This window comes from Balaenoptera acutorostrata, chromosome 12 (assembly GCF_949987535.1).
Source record: "Balaenoptera acutorostrata chromosome 12, mBalAcu1.1, whole genome shotgun sequence".
In the NCBI taxonomy this organism is placed as follows: Eukaryota; Metazoa; Chordata; class Mammalia; order Artiodactyla; family Balaenopteridae; genus Balaenoptera; species Balaenoptera acutorostrata.
In genome coordinates this window covers 29,440,892-29,453,537 of record NC_080075.1, presented here as the reverse complement: position 1 = coordinate 29,453,537, position 12,646 = coordinate 29,440,892, and the positions used below count along the sequence as shown (strand labels likewise).

At 39.0% G+C, this 12,646-nt stretch overlaps 3 protein-coding genes across 5 annotated transcripts in view; 2 read left to right on the top strand and 1 right to left on the bottom strand.

Annotated features, from left to right (window-relative positions):
* Nucleotides 1-12,646, top strand: part of LOC130709337 (eIF5-mimic protein 2-like) — a 35,901-nt gene that overhangs the window by 6,891 nt on the left and 16,364 nt on the right. The gene's annotated exons all lie outside the window — the stretch shown is intronic.
* On the top strand, nucleotides 4,214-5,769 carry LOC130709344 (mitochondrial import inner membrane translocase subunit Tim8 A-like). The gene has a single exon (XM_057557860.1). The coding sequence runs from the start codon at nucleotides 4,306-4,308 to the stop codon at nucleotides 4,597-4,599; it is 294 nt and encodes a 97-aa protein (XP_057413843.1). The 5' UTR covers nucleotides 4,214-4,305; the 3' UTR covers nucleotides 4,600-5,769.
* Nucleotides 11,240-11,940, bottom strand: LOC130709342 (protein MIX23-like). Its single transcript, XM_057557858.1, has one exon. It carries the CDS (start codon nucleotides 11,924-11,926, stop codon nucleotides 11,474-11,476), a length of 453 nt encoding a protein of 150 aa, XP_057413841.1. The 5' UTR covers nucleotides 11,927-11,940; the 3' UTR covers nucleotides 11,240-11,473.

The following is a 12,646-nucleotide window of genomic DNA, read 5'->3' as shown; positions in this document are numbered from 1 at the left end:
GGTGTTTTCATAAAAAATGGCATATGTTTATGACATGAACAGAGCCACCTTCTAGACAGTGCCCTTGCATAAAACTTAACTGTAAACTGACTTTGTTTACATTCAACTGCAGCTTTAACATCTCCACATGGATGTGGAACAGAAATCTCATTTTTAACATGTCCAAAGCAGATATTTTGACCATCTTCTCCAAATCTGCTTCTTCCTCAGGTTTCTCCATCTCAGTAAATGGCACCTTTATTTACCCAGTTGCTTATTCTAGAAAACTAGAAATTGTTTTTTTGTCACCTCCTTCTCCCTCACTCTCCATATTCTATTACCAAGTCCAGGAAGAACTATTTCCTAAAAGTAAGTTGATGTGTCCACTTCTCTCCATCTCTGTCATCATCACTCTAATCCTAGGTGCTACCATCTCTGACACTAATTACTGCAACAGCCTTCAGCTAACTGGTATCCTCACTTCCACTTCTTGACCCTCCCTTCCTTCACCTGGGCTCCCTGCCTTTCCATCCACAAGCTATTCTCCATATAGCAGCCTGAAAAAAATGTACAAATGTAAATCAAACCACAGCTGCCTACTAGAAGAAAGTTCAAGTGCCTTAATATGGCTTACACAACCCTGGATGATCTTGAACCTATCTATCTTTAACCACATCTAGCCACAGCTCTGCTCTACCCACACTGCCTTCTTCTCACTTGGCAAATGCATCCAACTTTCCTGTTTCTGGAGCTCCTCCCATTCTGTTCCCTTCTGCCAGCACACTCTCACTCCCCACTCTCTGCCTGCCTAACTTACCTATATCCTCTAGATCTCAGCTCAGAAGTTTCTTCTTTGGAAAGGCCTTCATGGGCTCCTAAAGCTAAACTGGATCCTTTTACTCTCTTAAAACTCTTCTTTATTTTCCTAACTCGTCATTTGTAATTATGTGCTTATTTGTATCTATTTGTTAATATGTGTCTCCCCACTTGAGCATGATCATAGGGGGCATGTTTATTTTATTTTGCACAGCCGTATAACTGTAGCACCTAGCATAGTATCTGCCAGAAACACGGTAAGAACTTTAATACTTTTTTCGTTGAAGAAAAAATGCACATACGCTGAAAGTTTCTGTGACCTTAAAAAAAAAAATAACCAGGTCATTGCAGAAAGTTCAGAAAAGTAAGCAGAAAACAAACCAAAAAACTCGAGCATACTGTGGTTATAGATCCTTCTAAATGAATATATAGTGGGATCAAAATGTATATAGTTTCAATATCTTTTTTTCCCACCCAAATAGAGATATATTTTGTTTAAATGGAATTTAAAGTCAGCATAAAAAGTGAAAAAACATGCAGGGTCAAAATCATCCTTGAAGGTTGAAATTGATATTCTGCCTGCTCAATAAATCCATCAGAGTCCACTTTTTCCCCCTGGCTTGTAACAGATCACTGTGCCTGCATCTAAGCACCTGATGAAGCACCTGACTTGTGTTTAGAGACCACATTGTACTTAAAACACTTAAACTCTAGAATCATACTCAGGGAAGCAAGTTAAAAGATGCTTAAACTATAAAAGTCAAATGAGGACACTGAACTTCGAGAACTGAGGTTTCCCACCTCTCATTTCAAACTCTCTCATGCTAATATGCTGATAAGAGTGTGGAGGGTACAACACACTTGTACTCTTAAGGTTCATTCTCCTCTTCTCTTTTTGTTAAATACATGTAATTGAACTTGTTTAAATGCATGTATGACACAATGCCAACGTACGCCAAAATTACTTATCATAGTTAAAGACATTTCATCGTAATCTATTCATCTGACTTATTTATGCTATCTTAAAGTTTCTTGTTTCCTGTTTGTTTGTTTGTGGTTTTTTTTTTTTTGGCTGCGTTGGGTCTTCGTTGCTATGTGTGGGCTTTCTCTAGTTGCGGCAAGCCGCGGCTACTCTTCCTTGTGGTGCGCGGGCTTCTCATTGCAGTGGCTTCTCTTGTTGCGGAGCATGGGCTCTAGGCTCGCGGGCTTCAGTAGTCGTGGCATGCGGGCTCAGTAGTTGTGGTGCATGGCCTTAGCTGCTCCACGGCATGTGGGATCTTCCTGGACCAGGGCTTGAACCCGTGTCCCCTGCGACGGCAGGCAGATTCTTAACCACTGCGCCACCACGGAAGCCCCTCTTGTTTCCTGTTCTTGTTCTATGTTACTTTGCTTATTTTATATACTCAACAATAATTTGGAAGACAGATATCTAGTTTTAAAATTCTTTTCGAGTTTTAGTTTTTGGTAGCTTTTTTTCCATTGTGGTAAAATATACATAAAATCTACCATTTCAAACATTTTTAAGTATACAAGTTAAGGCATTAAGTATATTCACATTGTTGGGCAACCATCACACCATCCATCTCCAGAATTAGCTCATTTTCCCAAATGAAACTCTGTACCTATTAAACAATAACTCCCTTTCCTCCTCCTCCAACCCTTTTGTGACTGGCTTGTATTACTTAGCACAATGCCTTCAAAGTCCATCCACAGTGTAGCATGTGTCAGAAATTCACTCCTTTTTAAGGCTGAATAATATTCTATTGTATGTATGTATCACATTGTATTGATCCATTCATCAGGTGGTAGACATCTGGATTGTTCTCACCCTTTGGCTATTGTTAATAATGCTGCTATGAACCTGGGTGTTCAAAATCTGTTCAAATCCCTGCTTTCGATTCTTTTGGGTATAGACTTAGAAGAAGAATTGCTAGATCATATAGTAATTCTATGTTTCATTTTTTGAGGAACCACTACACTGTTTTCCACGGTGGCTATACCGTTTTACATTCCCATCAGCAATACACAAGAGTTCCAATTTCACCATATCCCTGCCAACCCTTGCTCTTTTTTATTTCATAAAAGCCATCTTAATGGGTATGAAGTGGTATCTCTTTGTAGTTTTTATTTACATTTCCTTCATGACTAATGATGTAAAACATCTTTTCACGTTCTTTTTGGCCATCTGTATCTTTCCTGGAGAAATGTCTCTTCAGATTCTGTACTCATTTAAAAACTAGATTGCTTTTTGCTGTTGTTGAACTGTAAGAGTTCTTCATATATTATGGATAGTCATCTCTCATCAGATATATGAATTGCAAATGTTTTTCCCAATTCTGTGTGCAACCTTTTTACTATGTTGATGGTGTTCTTTTTTTTGGTGCACACAAGTTTTAAATTTTAATCAAGTCAAATTTATTTTTTATGAAAACTTCTTTAACCTATCTGATCACCAAGTCATGAATAAAATGACACCTCTTTAGTCAAAAAGACAAAAAACACAATGGTTTTTTCTTTTCATGCCTTTCATTCCAAAATTAACTTTTGGCATTTTTTTTTCCCACCTTGTAACTAAATTTGCTATTTAGATGAGTGTTGTGTCAAACTGACTTCAAAGTTCACCACTGATCACTTTCAGCATTGCTTCATTTCTCTGTAATGAATTCTTCATTTTGATTCATCTCTTCAGCTGGGTGAGTCTTCAAGTGAATTTTTCAAGAAGGTACAGAGGTTGAATATACTTTCTAGCTGCTGTGTACTTGTGAAAATGTCTTTTCATTGTCATAGTGCTTAATGAAAATGCACTGGGTCCATAAATCCTTGAAGTATATAATTTTCCCAATAAATACAGATTTGGTTCCATTATTTTTACATTTAGTATTTTAAATAAGCCTGATATCAGACTAAATTTTCTTCTCTTAACTTTTTTTTTTAATTGTATATTTATGGGATTTTCTTCTATTTATTTTAACTCAAAAATCTTTTTCTGATATGTGTCTCAGTCTCTGATTTTTCCCTGGAATTTTATGGCAACTTTCAATCTGCATACAGTGTTCCCCTTTTCAGGAGGAGGATGTTTTATTCAATTAAGTGTTTGAATATTACTTTCTTCCTCAGCTACAGATATAATTCTTGGTTTGGTTTACTTAGCTATGTTTCTTATGTCTCTCATCATCTTTCACAGCATTTTCATTTTCTTCTTCTTTTTCCTCTGTAATTTTGCAGACTCTCAGATTTGTCCTCATCACTAATTTAACTTCCTTCATGTTAATTCCACCCTTTCTTGCCTGCAAAATGTATTTTAATTCTGTTACCAAATCTTTACAGTTTTAGGCAGTCTTTTCCTTCATATGTTCATTCCTGCCCACCCCCCCGCCCCCCCCCACACACACTTTTTTTTCTAAATTGAGACAAAACATGAAATTCACCAATTAAGGGTTCCGCCGCGGAGACACGTGAAGGTCGGTGAGTTGGTGCGGAGTTTGTCTCGGCACGCGTGGCCGCGCTGGGATGGCGTCCTCCTCGTCTTCCTCCGCAGCGGGTTTGGGCTCGGTCGACCCGCAGCTGCAGCATTTCATTGAGGTAGAGACTCAGAAGCAGCGCTTCCAGCAGCTGGTGCACCAGATGACGGAACTTTGTTGGGAAAAGTGCATGGACAAGCCTGGGCCAAAGTTGGACAGTCGGGCTGAGGCCTGTTTTGTGAACTGCGCTGAGCGCTTCATTGATACAAGCCAATTCATCTTGAATCGACTGGAACAGACCCAGAAATCCAAGCCAGTCTTCTCAGAAAGCCTTTCTGACTGACCTGAGTATTACCTCTCTGGAAAAGGAAGGTAGTTCAAGAAATGAAGAGCAGTTGATGGGATGGTTGAAGAAAAGGCTGTGGGGGGATCGGCTCCCACCTTTGTCACTCTTGGGACATCCTGTCATCTGAGAATGAACAAAGACCAATTTTTGTGTGTGGGGGTGGTTTGAGGGTCAAATGTGTTTGGGGTTGTGTTTTTTAATGCTAATCTTGAGAAAACAATTGACAGATGAATGGAAAACTCTACTAGGTGTATGTTGCTGTATGTGGGACGATGCTTTCCTCATAGTCCCATTAACTGCTTCCTATAATTTTAATAGTGGAACTGCTCTATAATTTGATATGTGGGACCACATAGGTAATAATCTGTTATTTGTGTGGCTTCCTTTCAGATTTCTGGAGAGATCGATATACATCTTTGTGTCTCTCAGAAAGGGCAGCAGTGGGGGAAAGAGTAATTTGGTACTTGACTGTAGGCCTCCTTATCTAGTGTTTGATTATCAGTGCTGGAGAAAAAATGTATGGAGTATTCATACAGGACATTTCACCTTTCTAGATTATCTCCCTCCCTTATACTGTGATTCACTTAAATATCTATATATAAAGTACAGTCTTGAGCTACAGGTAGCCTGAGAGTCCAGAGGCCTTTAGTTAAAGGAATCTAGCCAGCGAACATAATTCTCATACTAAACTGCCACAAGGAAGAAGTTAACTTACCCTGTATGTCAGGGTCCAAAAAAATTTAAAGATGTGCCTAAATGAAAAAATAAGTTATAAAGATTTAGGCCAGTCAAAAACTAACAGCAGTTTCAGGTAGAGGTGCATGCCTAATGTAAACCAGCATAGTTTCCATTTACTGCGTTCTTTTCATCACTGAAATAAAAACTTCTACAAGATTCAAAAAAAAAAAATTCACCGATTAAAGTAAGTGTACAATTCACTAGTTCTTAGTATTTTCACAACCAATATTGCTATCTAATTCCAGAACATTTTTGTCACGCCCCCACGAAGAAATCTTGTATATGTTAGCTGTTACTCCCTATTTTCCCCTCCCCAACATCCCCTGGCATCCGCTTATCTACTTTCTGTCTATATGGATTTGCTCATCCTGGACATTTCATATACATGGAATTATACAATATATGACCTTTTGCTATTGGCTTGAAATATTTCTCCCTTTAATAGTGTCAGTTTTTCGGACTTCCCTGGTGGTACAGTGGTTAAGAATCTGCCTGCCAATGCAGGGGACACGGGCTCGAGCCCTGCTCTGGGAAGATCCCACATGCCGCGGAGCAACTAAGGCCGTGCGCCAAAACTACTGAGCCTGCGCTCTAGAGCCCAAGAGCCACAACTACTGAAGCCCATGCACTTAGAGCCCGTGCTCCTCAACAAGAGAAGCCACCGCAACGAGAAGCCCGCGCACCACAACAAAGAGTAGCCCCTGCTCGCCACAGCTAGAGAAAACCCGCGCACGGCAACGAAGACCCAACACAGCCAAAAATAAAAATACAAATAAATAAATAAATAAATAAATTTATTTATTTCAAAAAATAGTGTCAGGTTTTTTTCATTTTAATTCTGTTAGTTTTTCTTTATGTATTTGGGACTTGCTTATACGGCATTTGTCTTTTAAGTCATATAGGAGAAAAACTGAATTACAAACAAAAATACATTTATACTGTCTTTTGTATTTACTTATGTAGTTACCTTTAGTACTTTTTTCATGTGGATTTAAGTTACTGTCTGGTGTTCACCATTCCATCTTGAAAAAAATCTCTTTAGTATTTTCTGTGGGTCAGTTTGCTAGCAGTGGAGTCTTTCAACTGTTGTTTATCTGAGAATGTCTTCATCTCTCCTTCATTTCTGAAGGGTAGTTTTGCTAGGTACAGAATACTTGGTAGGCAGGTTTTTTTCCTCAGCTCTTTGCATATGTCATTGCAATGCCTTCTGGCCTCTATGGTTTCTGATGAAAAATCAGCAATTAGTCTTATTGAAGATTCTTTGTACATGATAACTCCGCTCTTGCTGCTTTAACACTGTCTTTGTCATTTGATGGTTTATGATGTATGTAGATGTGGCTCTCTTTGACTGTATCATGCTTGGACTTCCTTGAGCTTTTGGGATGTGCAGATGAACAGCAGTCATCAAATTTGTGAAATTTTAGGCCATTATTTCTCCAAATACTTCTTCAGTCTCTTTTTCTGTCTCTTCATCTGGAACTCCCATTATGTGTCTAATAGGATGCTTGAAGGTGTCCCATAGGACTCTGAGATTCTGTTAATTTCTCTTCATTCTTTTTTCTTTCTGTTTCTCACACTGGATAATCTCAATTGGCCTATCTTCAAGTTCACTGACTCATACTTCTGCCTGTTCAAATCTGATACTGAGCTTTCTCCAGTCAATTTTTTATTTTAGTTATTGTACTTTTCAACTACAGATCTTCTATTTGGTTCTTTTTTGTAATTTCTCTTTATTGATATTCTCTATTTGGTAAGACACTGTTCTTATACTTCCTTAGACATGGTTTCATTTAGTTCTTTGAACATATTTTAAATAGCTATTTTAACATCTTCATTTAGTAAGTCCAATGTCTGAGATTCCTCACAGACAGTTTCTAAACTTTTGTATGGTCCATTTTTTTTTTTTTTTTACTTTGAATTTCCATATCTTGTAACTTTTTGTTGAAAACTGGACATCTTAAAAAATATAATGTGACAACCCTGGAAATCAGAGTCTACTACCTCCCTAGGGTTTCCTGTGGTTGCTTTACGCTGTTTTTTTTTTAAAGTAACTTTTCTGAACAAATTCTGTAACGTCTACTGAAGCTGCCACTCAACTAGCTTAGTGGTCAGCTAATGCCTAGATGGAGATATCCTTAAACATCTAGAAACAATAAATCTCCCAGTCTTTGCCGAGGGACTACGTGCACATAGCCATCAACGCTGAGGGCAGGGAGTTATCAGTTCTGCCTTAGCCTTCCCTTTCTTCTTGCCCAGAGTCTCAAGGGCAGCCAAAGGTAAAGGGTAGGCCCCTCTCAGATCTTTCCTGAGCATGCACTCAGGCCTGTGCACACTTGTGGTCTTCTAGAGTCCTAGGAATATATCAATGCTTTTCAAAATATCTATGGACATCTCACCCTCAGTGTTTCCATTAAAGCTTTTCGTTAGTCTATTGTTTGTCTCAAGTGTTATCCACTGCCTCATGCATTGTGACATTAAAACAGTTGCTTGGGGACTTCCCTGGTGGTCTAGGGGGTAAGACTCCGAGCTCCCAATGCAGGGGCCCCGGGATCGATCCCTGGTCAGGGAACTAGGTCCTGCAACTAAGGAGTCCGCATGCCGCAACGAAGATCCTGAGTGGTGCAACTAAGACCCGGCGCAGCCAAAATAAATAAATTAAATAAATAAATATTTAAGAAACTAAAATAAAACACTTGCCTGTAAGTGTTTTTTGACAAACACCTCACACATAGACACAGAGGCTCATACGCACTGGATAGCTCTGAGTAAGGTCAAATAAAGATAAGCCTTTTGAGTGGAGTCTTCCAGAGAGCCATCAGACAGGTCAAATACTGACAATTCTTTGGGAATGAAATTGTGAAAGAGGTCCAGCTCTGTTCTGCTCCCTCCAGTCCTGGGAATGCAGGCTGATATTTTTCGAGGTTATCAATCACTGAGCTGAGTGTGGCAATGAGAATAGGGCAAGGTAAAATGCCACAAGCTTACTATTCTTATCAAGGTTCAGCCATTTTTCTTGAATAAATGCTTACTACAAAAGCTACAAGCCTTTGGTTAATTTCCAGAGTTTTGGAAAAGTTTTCCATAAAGTTTTGCCAAAATTCTGTTGCTTTTATCACAGGACAAAATGTTGGAGGTCTTTACTCCACCATTTTTTTCTGCTATTAACTCCTCACTTTGTTTTAAAAATCCCAGCCAGTTCTCTCCCCATGGCTTTTTGCTCCTATTGACAGTACTAGTACATAAAGTATTTAAATGTCTTTAAATGAATATCAAAATAACATCTATATTATATATTGGTATGAGGTATAAAATGGCTTACAAAAAAAATGACATAGTACCTATCTTCACAGAACTTACTGTCAGATATAAATGAAATCCTGTTACTACTTCAGAGTGTTACTTGACCTAATGAGTAAATCTCTAACATCTATCATACCTGTCTTCACAGAACTTACTGTCAGATATAAATGAAATCCTGTTATTACTTAAGAGTGTTACTTGACCTAATGAGTAAATCTCTAACATCTATCTCTTTCTTTGCGAGGTTACCTTTGCCTTGTTTTTTTGTTTTTCTTTTGTTTTTAATTTATTTATTTTTATTTTTGCCTGTGTAGGGTCTTCGGTGCTGTGCACGGGCTTTCTCTAGTTGCAGCGAGCGGGGGCTACTCTTCGTTGCAGTGCGCGGACTTCCCATTGCAGTGGCTTCTCTTGTTGCAGAGCACGGGCTCTAGGCGTGCGGGCTTCAGTAGTCGTGGCTCGCAGGCTCTAAAGCGCAGGCTCAGTAGTTGTGGCGCACAGGCTTAGTTGCTCTGTGGCATGTGGGATCTTCCCGGACCAGGGCTGGAACCCGTGTCCTCTGCATTGGCAGGCGGATTCTTAACCACTGCGCCACCAGGGAAGTCCCTTTGTTTTTGTTTTTCAAAGAATTTTATGAGTGCAATTGTTGACTCATTCTCAACTGAGGAGAAATTATTTGGTCCAAATATCTGCAATGGTTTATGACTTGCCCTTGGCCCCAAACTCTAGTTGGCTCTTTCTAGTATCTATAGAATCACAACACACTAATAGACACTATCTATCAGAACAATTCCTAGGCTTTCAGCTAGATCAGCTCTACTGGTCTAAGAAACTATTATTTTCTACTGTCAACTCCCTCACTCTCAGAATAGATGCAGAACATGATAAATGACAACCTCAAGTACATATAGCCAACAGATCTCTTCTTGTCTAATTGATGCATTCAGTACTTTATTTATACAGACAGTATTTCTCAGGATACAGTGTACCATCCCTGAGTCATTTCCTCTTCCCACTACTGTCCAATTTTTCTCAAAGTTAATGTCTCCAAAAGGAAGAGTTAGGACGTAAATGAATAGAAGTACACAGGAGGCCTCAAAAAATACTGGAACACCTGATTACACTTCTATTGGTACGTTCTGTCTTCTGAACTAGGGGGCTGAAAGTGAGACTGAGATAAAAGATTTTCCTACCTACAGTCACTTAAGTAAGCTTGTTTTATGTCTCGTAGCCACTAAGTGAGTTTTTAAAATCATAGCCATGCAGGTAGTGAAAATTTCTTCCAGTTCCTGGTTATAGGCTTCATAATCAATCCTAACATATGAGCATTTTGTGGTTCTTTTTTTCAGTGGCATCACCAGTGGGAAATCAGGAGCAATTATATCAGGGGCTTTAGCTCAGTTTCCATTAGATACTAGTTGGGTCCTCTTAAAATTAACAGAAAATCTGCGTAAGACCAGGGACAACTACTTTCTTTTTAATTTCTACACCTATAAAGATGTCTATCGACAAATCATGAACAATTTATATCTAAACTGAACCAAGTCAACTCCTGTGGACCAATCAATATGTTATCCCAACAATCAAAACCCCGCACCATACCAACTCTGTATCCTTATAATTTTCCACAGAAAATATTTATTCAGTTCCTCCACAGGATGCTATTCATTTTCTAAATCTGCAGTTCTATTGTGGTGATCTCACAGGGATGTTGTGGGATACTTTAAAACTCTAGAGAAACAGTGATATGTAATATCTGGTGTACAGGACAAAAACTAATAGCTAAAGATAGTTTAAAGTTTCAACATTAGATACTGCTACATTCCTTTCAATGCTGCTGTCTGTATCTCTGCAGAGTTGGATTTTTGACAGTTTCTGTAACAAAAGCAATAAATGAGGGTGTTTGTGTCCAATCTCATCTCAAGGCTTGAGAAACTGTGCCCTAATAGCCACACATATCTTGTTAGCAAGTAATTATGCATATTTCTGAACAAAGTAAAATGTTTTCTTTCAAACACAAAACCAAAAATACTTTTGCTTATTAAGCTGTAAGATCAAAACGGTAAGTATTTTTATACCCTAATAACATAATAGCTTAGTATCTGAAAAAATACTTCATGTATTTATATGCTGCTGATGATTTATATCCCCACGATGATGAGAAAAGAAATCACCCAAACACTAAGGTGACTGTGAACAGAGAAAACTTGGAAACCTTTGTCCTAGATGGAGTCCACTAACCCAAACAAGTAACTGTTCATACAATTTTCTTCAAATATTTATCAAATGTTTGAGTGTACACAATACATCTGACCAAATAACTCACCTATCTGAACCAGAGACTGTGTCATGAAAATCTCCATGTTTCACTTAAAGATTAAATAGCACTGAGCTTTCATATGTCATCCAGAATTAAACAGCCAATCCACAAATAAAATTTCAAAAAATAAAATTTTGAATAATTTCTGCATAATACCTGAGTGTGAGCTCTCAATGGTGGTGTCTGACTTGGAATCCAGAGATGAAGGAATTTGTCTTAATTGGGGAACATAGTACATCTTTTTTTTTTTTTTTTTTTTTTCAGAAAATTATTTTAATAGTTACAAAATATCTTTTTTTTTTTTTTTTTTTTACAGAATCAGTATAAAATAGCAGTTGATTTCTCCATAATTATCAGAATTATTTATACTTGAGGTCTTGGGTAAGTGGGGCTGAAATCAACAAAAGGTCTTGGACTGTTGGCTCAGAAATCTTCCTGGGAAGCCCACCATGTTGATGTCTCTCATGCTTAACTCCTATGAGATGACCCGGTCCTTTTTTTAAAAAAAGTATCTTTTTATTCATTCTTTGGAGGCTTGAAGTGAATTCGGCAGCGTTCATTAAACACCTTCCAGCTCCTGTCATTTACCACTTCTTCAACATTCAGTTCTGACTGCATCCATTTCAACTTTGTCTGTTCTTTTCTAAGTTGCTTTAATAACGTTAAATTGTCCAAATTCTTTTCTCTCTCCTCTCGGAGCTGTTTTACTACTGATGAGGTCTGAGCTATACAGTTTTTTATGACTCGGTCCCTACTGGCATGAGCCGCCATCAAAGACTCATAAAGTTGTTTACAGGTTTGGCTGGCATCAATTTTCCCTGCAAAGGAAGCTGTTGGAACCGTAGTGTTTAATTCATGTACTATTCTGTCATCAATCGTCCTCATCACCTTGAGTAATTCCTGGAACTCGGCGAACTCCTCACAGCTCACACCGCCACTGGGCGCCGCCATATTGGGCCCATAGTACATCTTTGTACTACCAGAAGGCTTATATGGCAACAGTAAAGGCTGGCCTAAGGACATAAAGATCAGGATACTTAATAAGAAAACATTGATTAATTCACTGAACAAATATTAAGTACCTTTAATGTGCCAAGCAGTGGTCAAGATTCTTGGAATGTATCAGTAAACTAGCACTCTAGAAGAGGGAGATAGACAGTAAACAATTAGCGTACTGAATAAGTAAATCATCTAGTATTTTTATAAATTATTAGTGACATAAAACATTAGAAAATCCTGGGACTTCCCTGGTGGTGCAGTGGGTTAAGAATCTGCCTGCCAATGCAGGGGACAGGGGTTCGATACCTGGTCTGGGAAGATCTCACATGCTGTGGAGCAACTAAGCCTGTGCACCACAACTACTGAGCCTGCGTGCCACAAGTACCAAAGCCCGCCTGCCCTAGAGCCCGAGCGCCACAACTACTGAGCCCATGTGCCGCAACTACTGAAGCCCACGTGCTCTAGGGCCCTTGTGCTGCGAGTACTGAGCCCTCGTGCTGCAACTCCTGAAACCTGTGCGCCTAGAGCCCGCGCTCTGCAACAGGAGAAGCCACCACAATAAGAAACCCATGCACCACAACGAAGAGTAGCCCCTACTCACCACAGCTAGGGAAAGCCCGTATGCAGCAACAAAGACCCAAAACAGCCACTCCCCCCCAAAAAATTAGAAAATGCTGAGGAAGATTAGAA

What these genes read in the sequence shown, in the direction of transcription:
- LOC130709344 (XM_057557860.1), top strand. Translation starts at nt 4,306, where the DNA reads ATGGCGTCCTCCTCGTCTTCCTCCGCAGCGGGTTTGGGCTCGGTCGAC.
- LOC130709342 (XM_057557858.1), bottom strand. Translation starts at nt 11,926, where the DNA reads ATGTACTATGGGCCCAATATGGCGGCGCCCAGTGGCGGTGTGAGCTGT.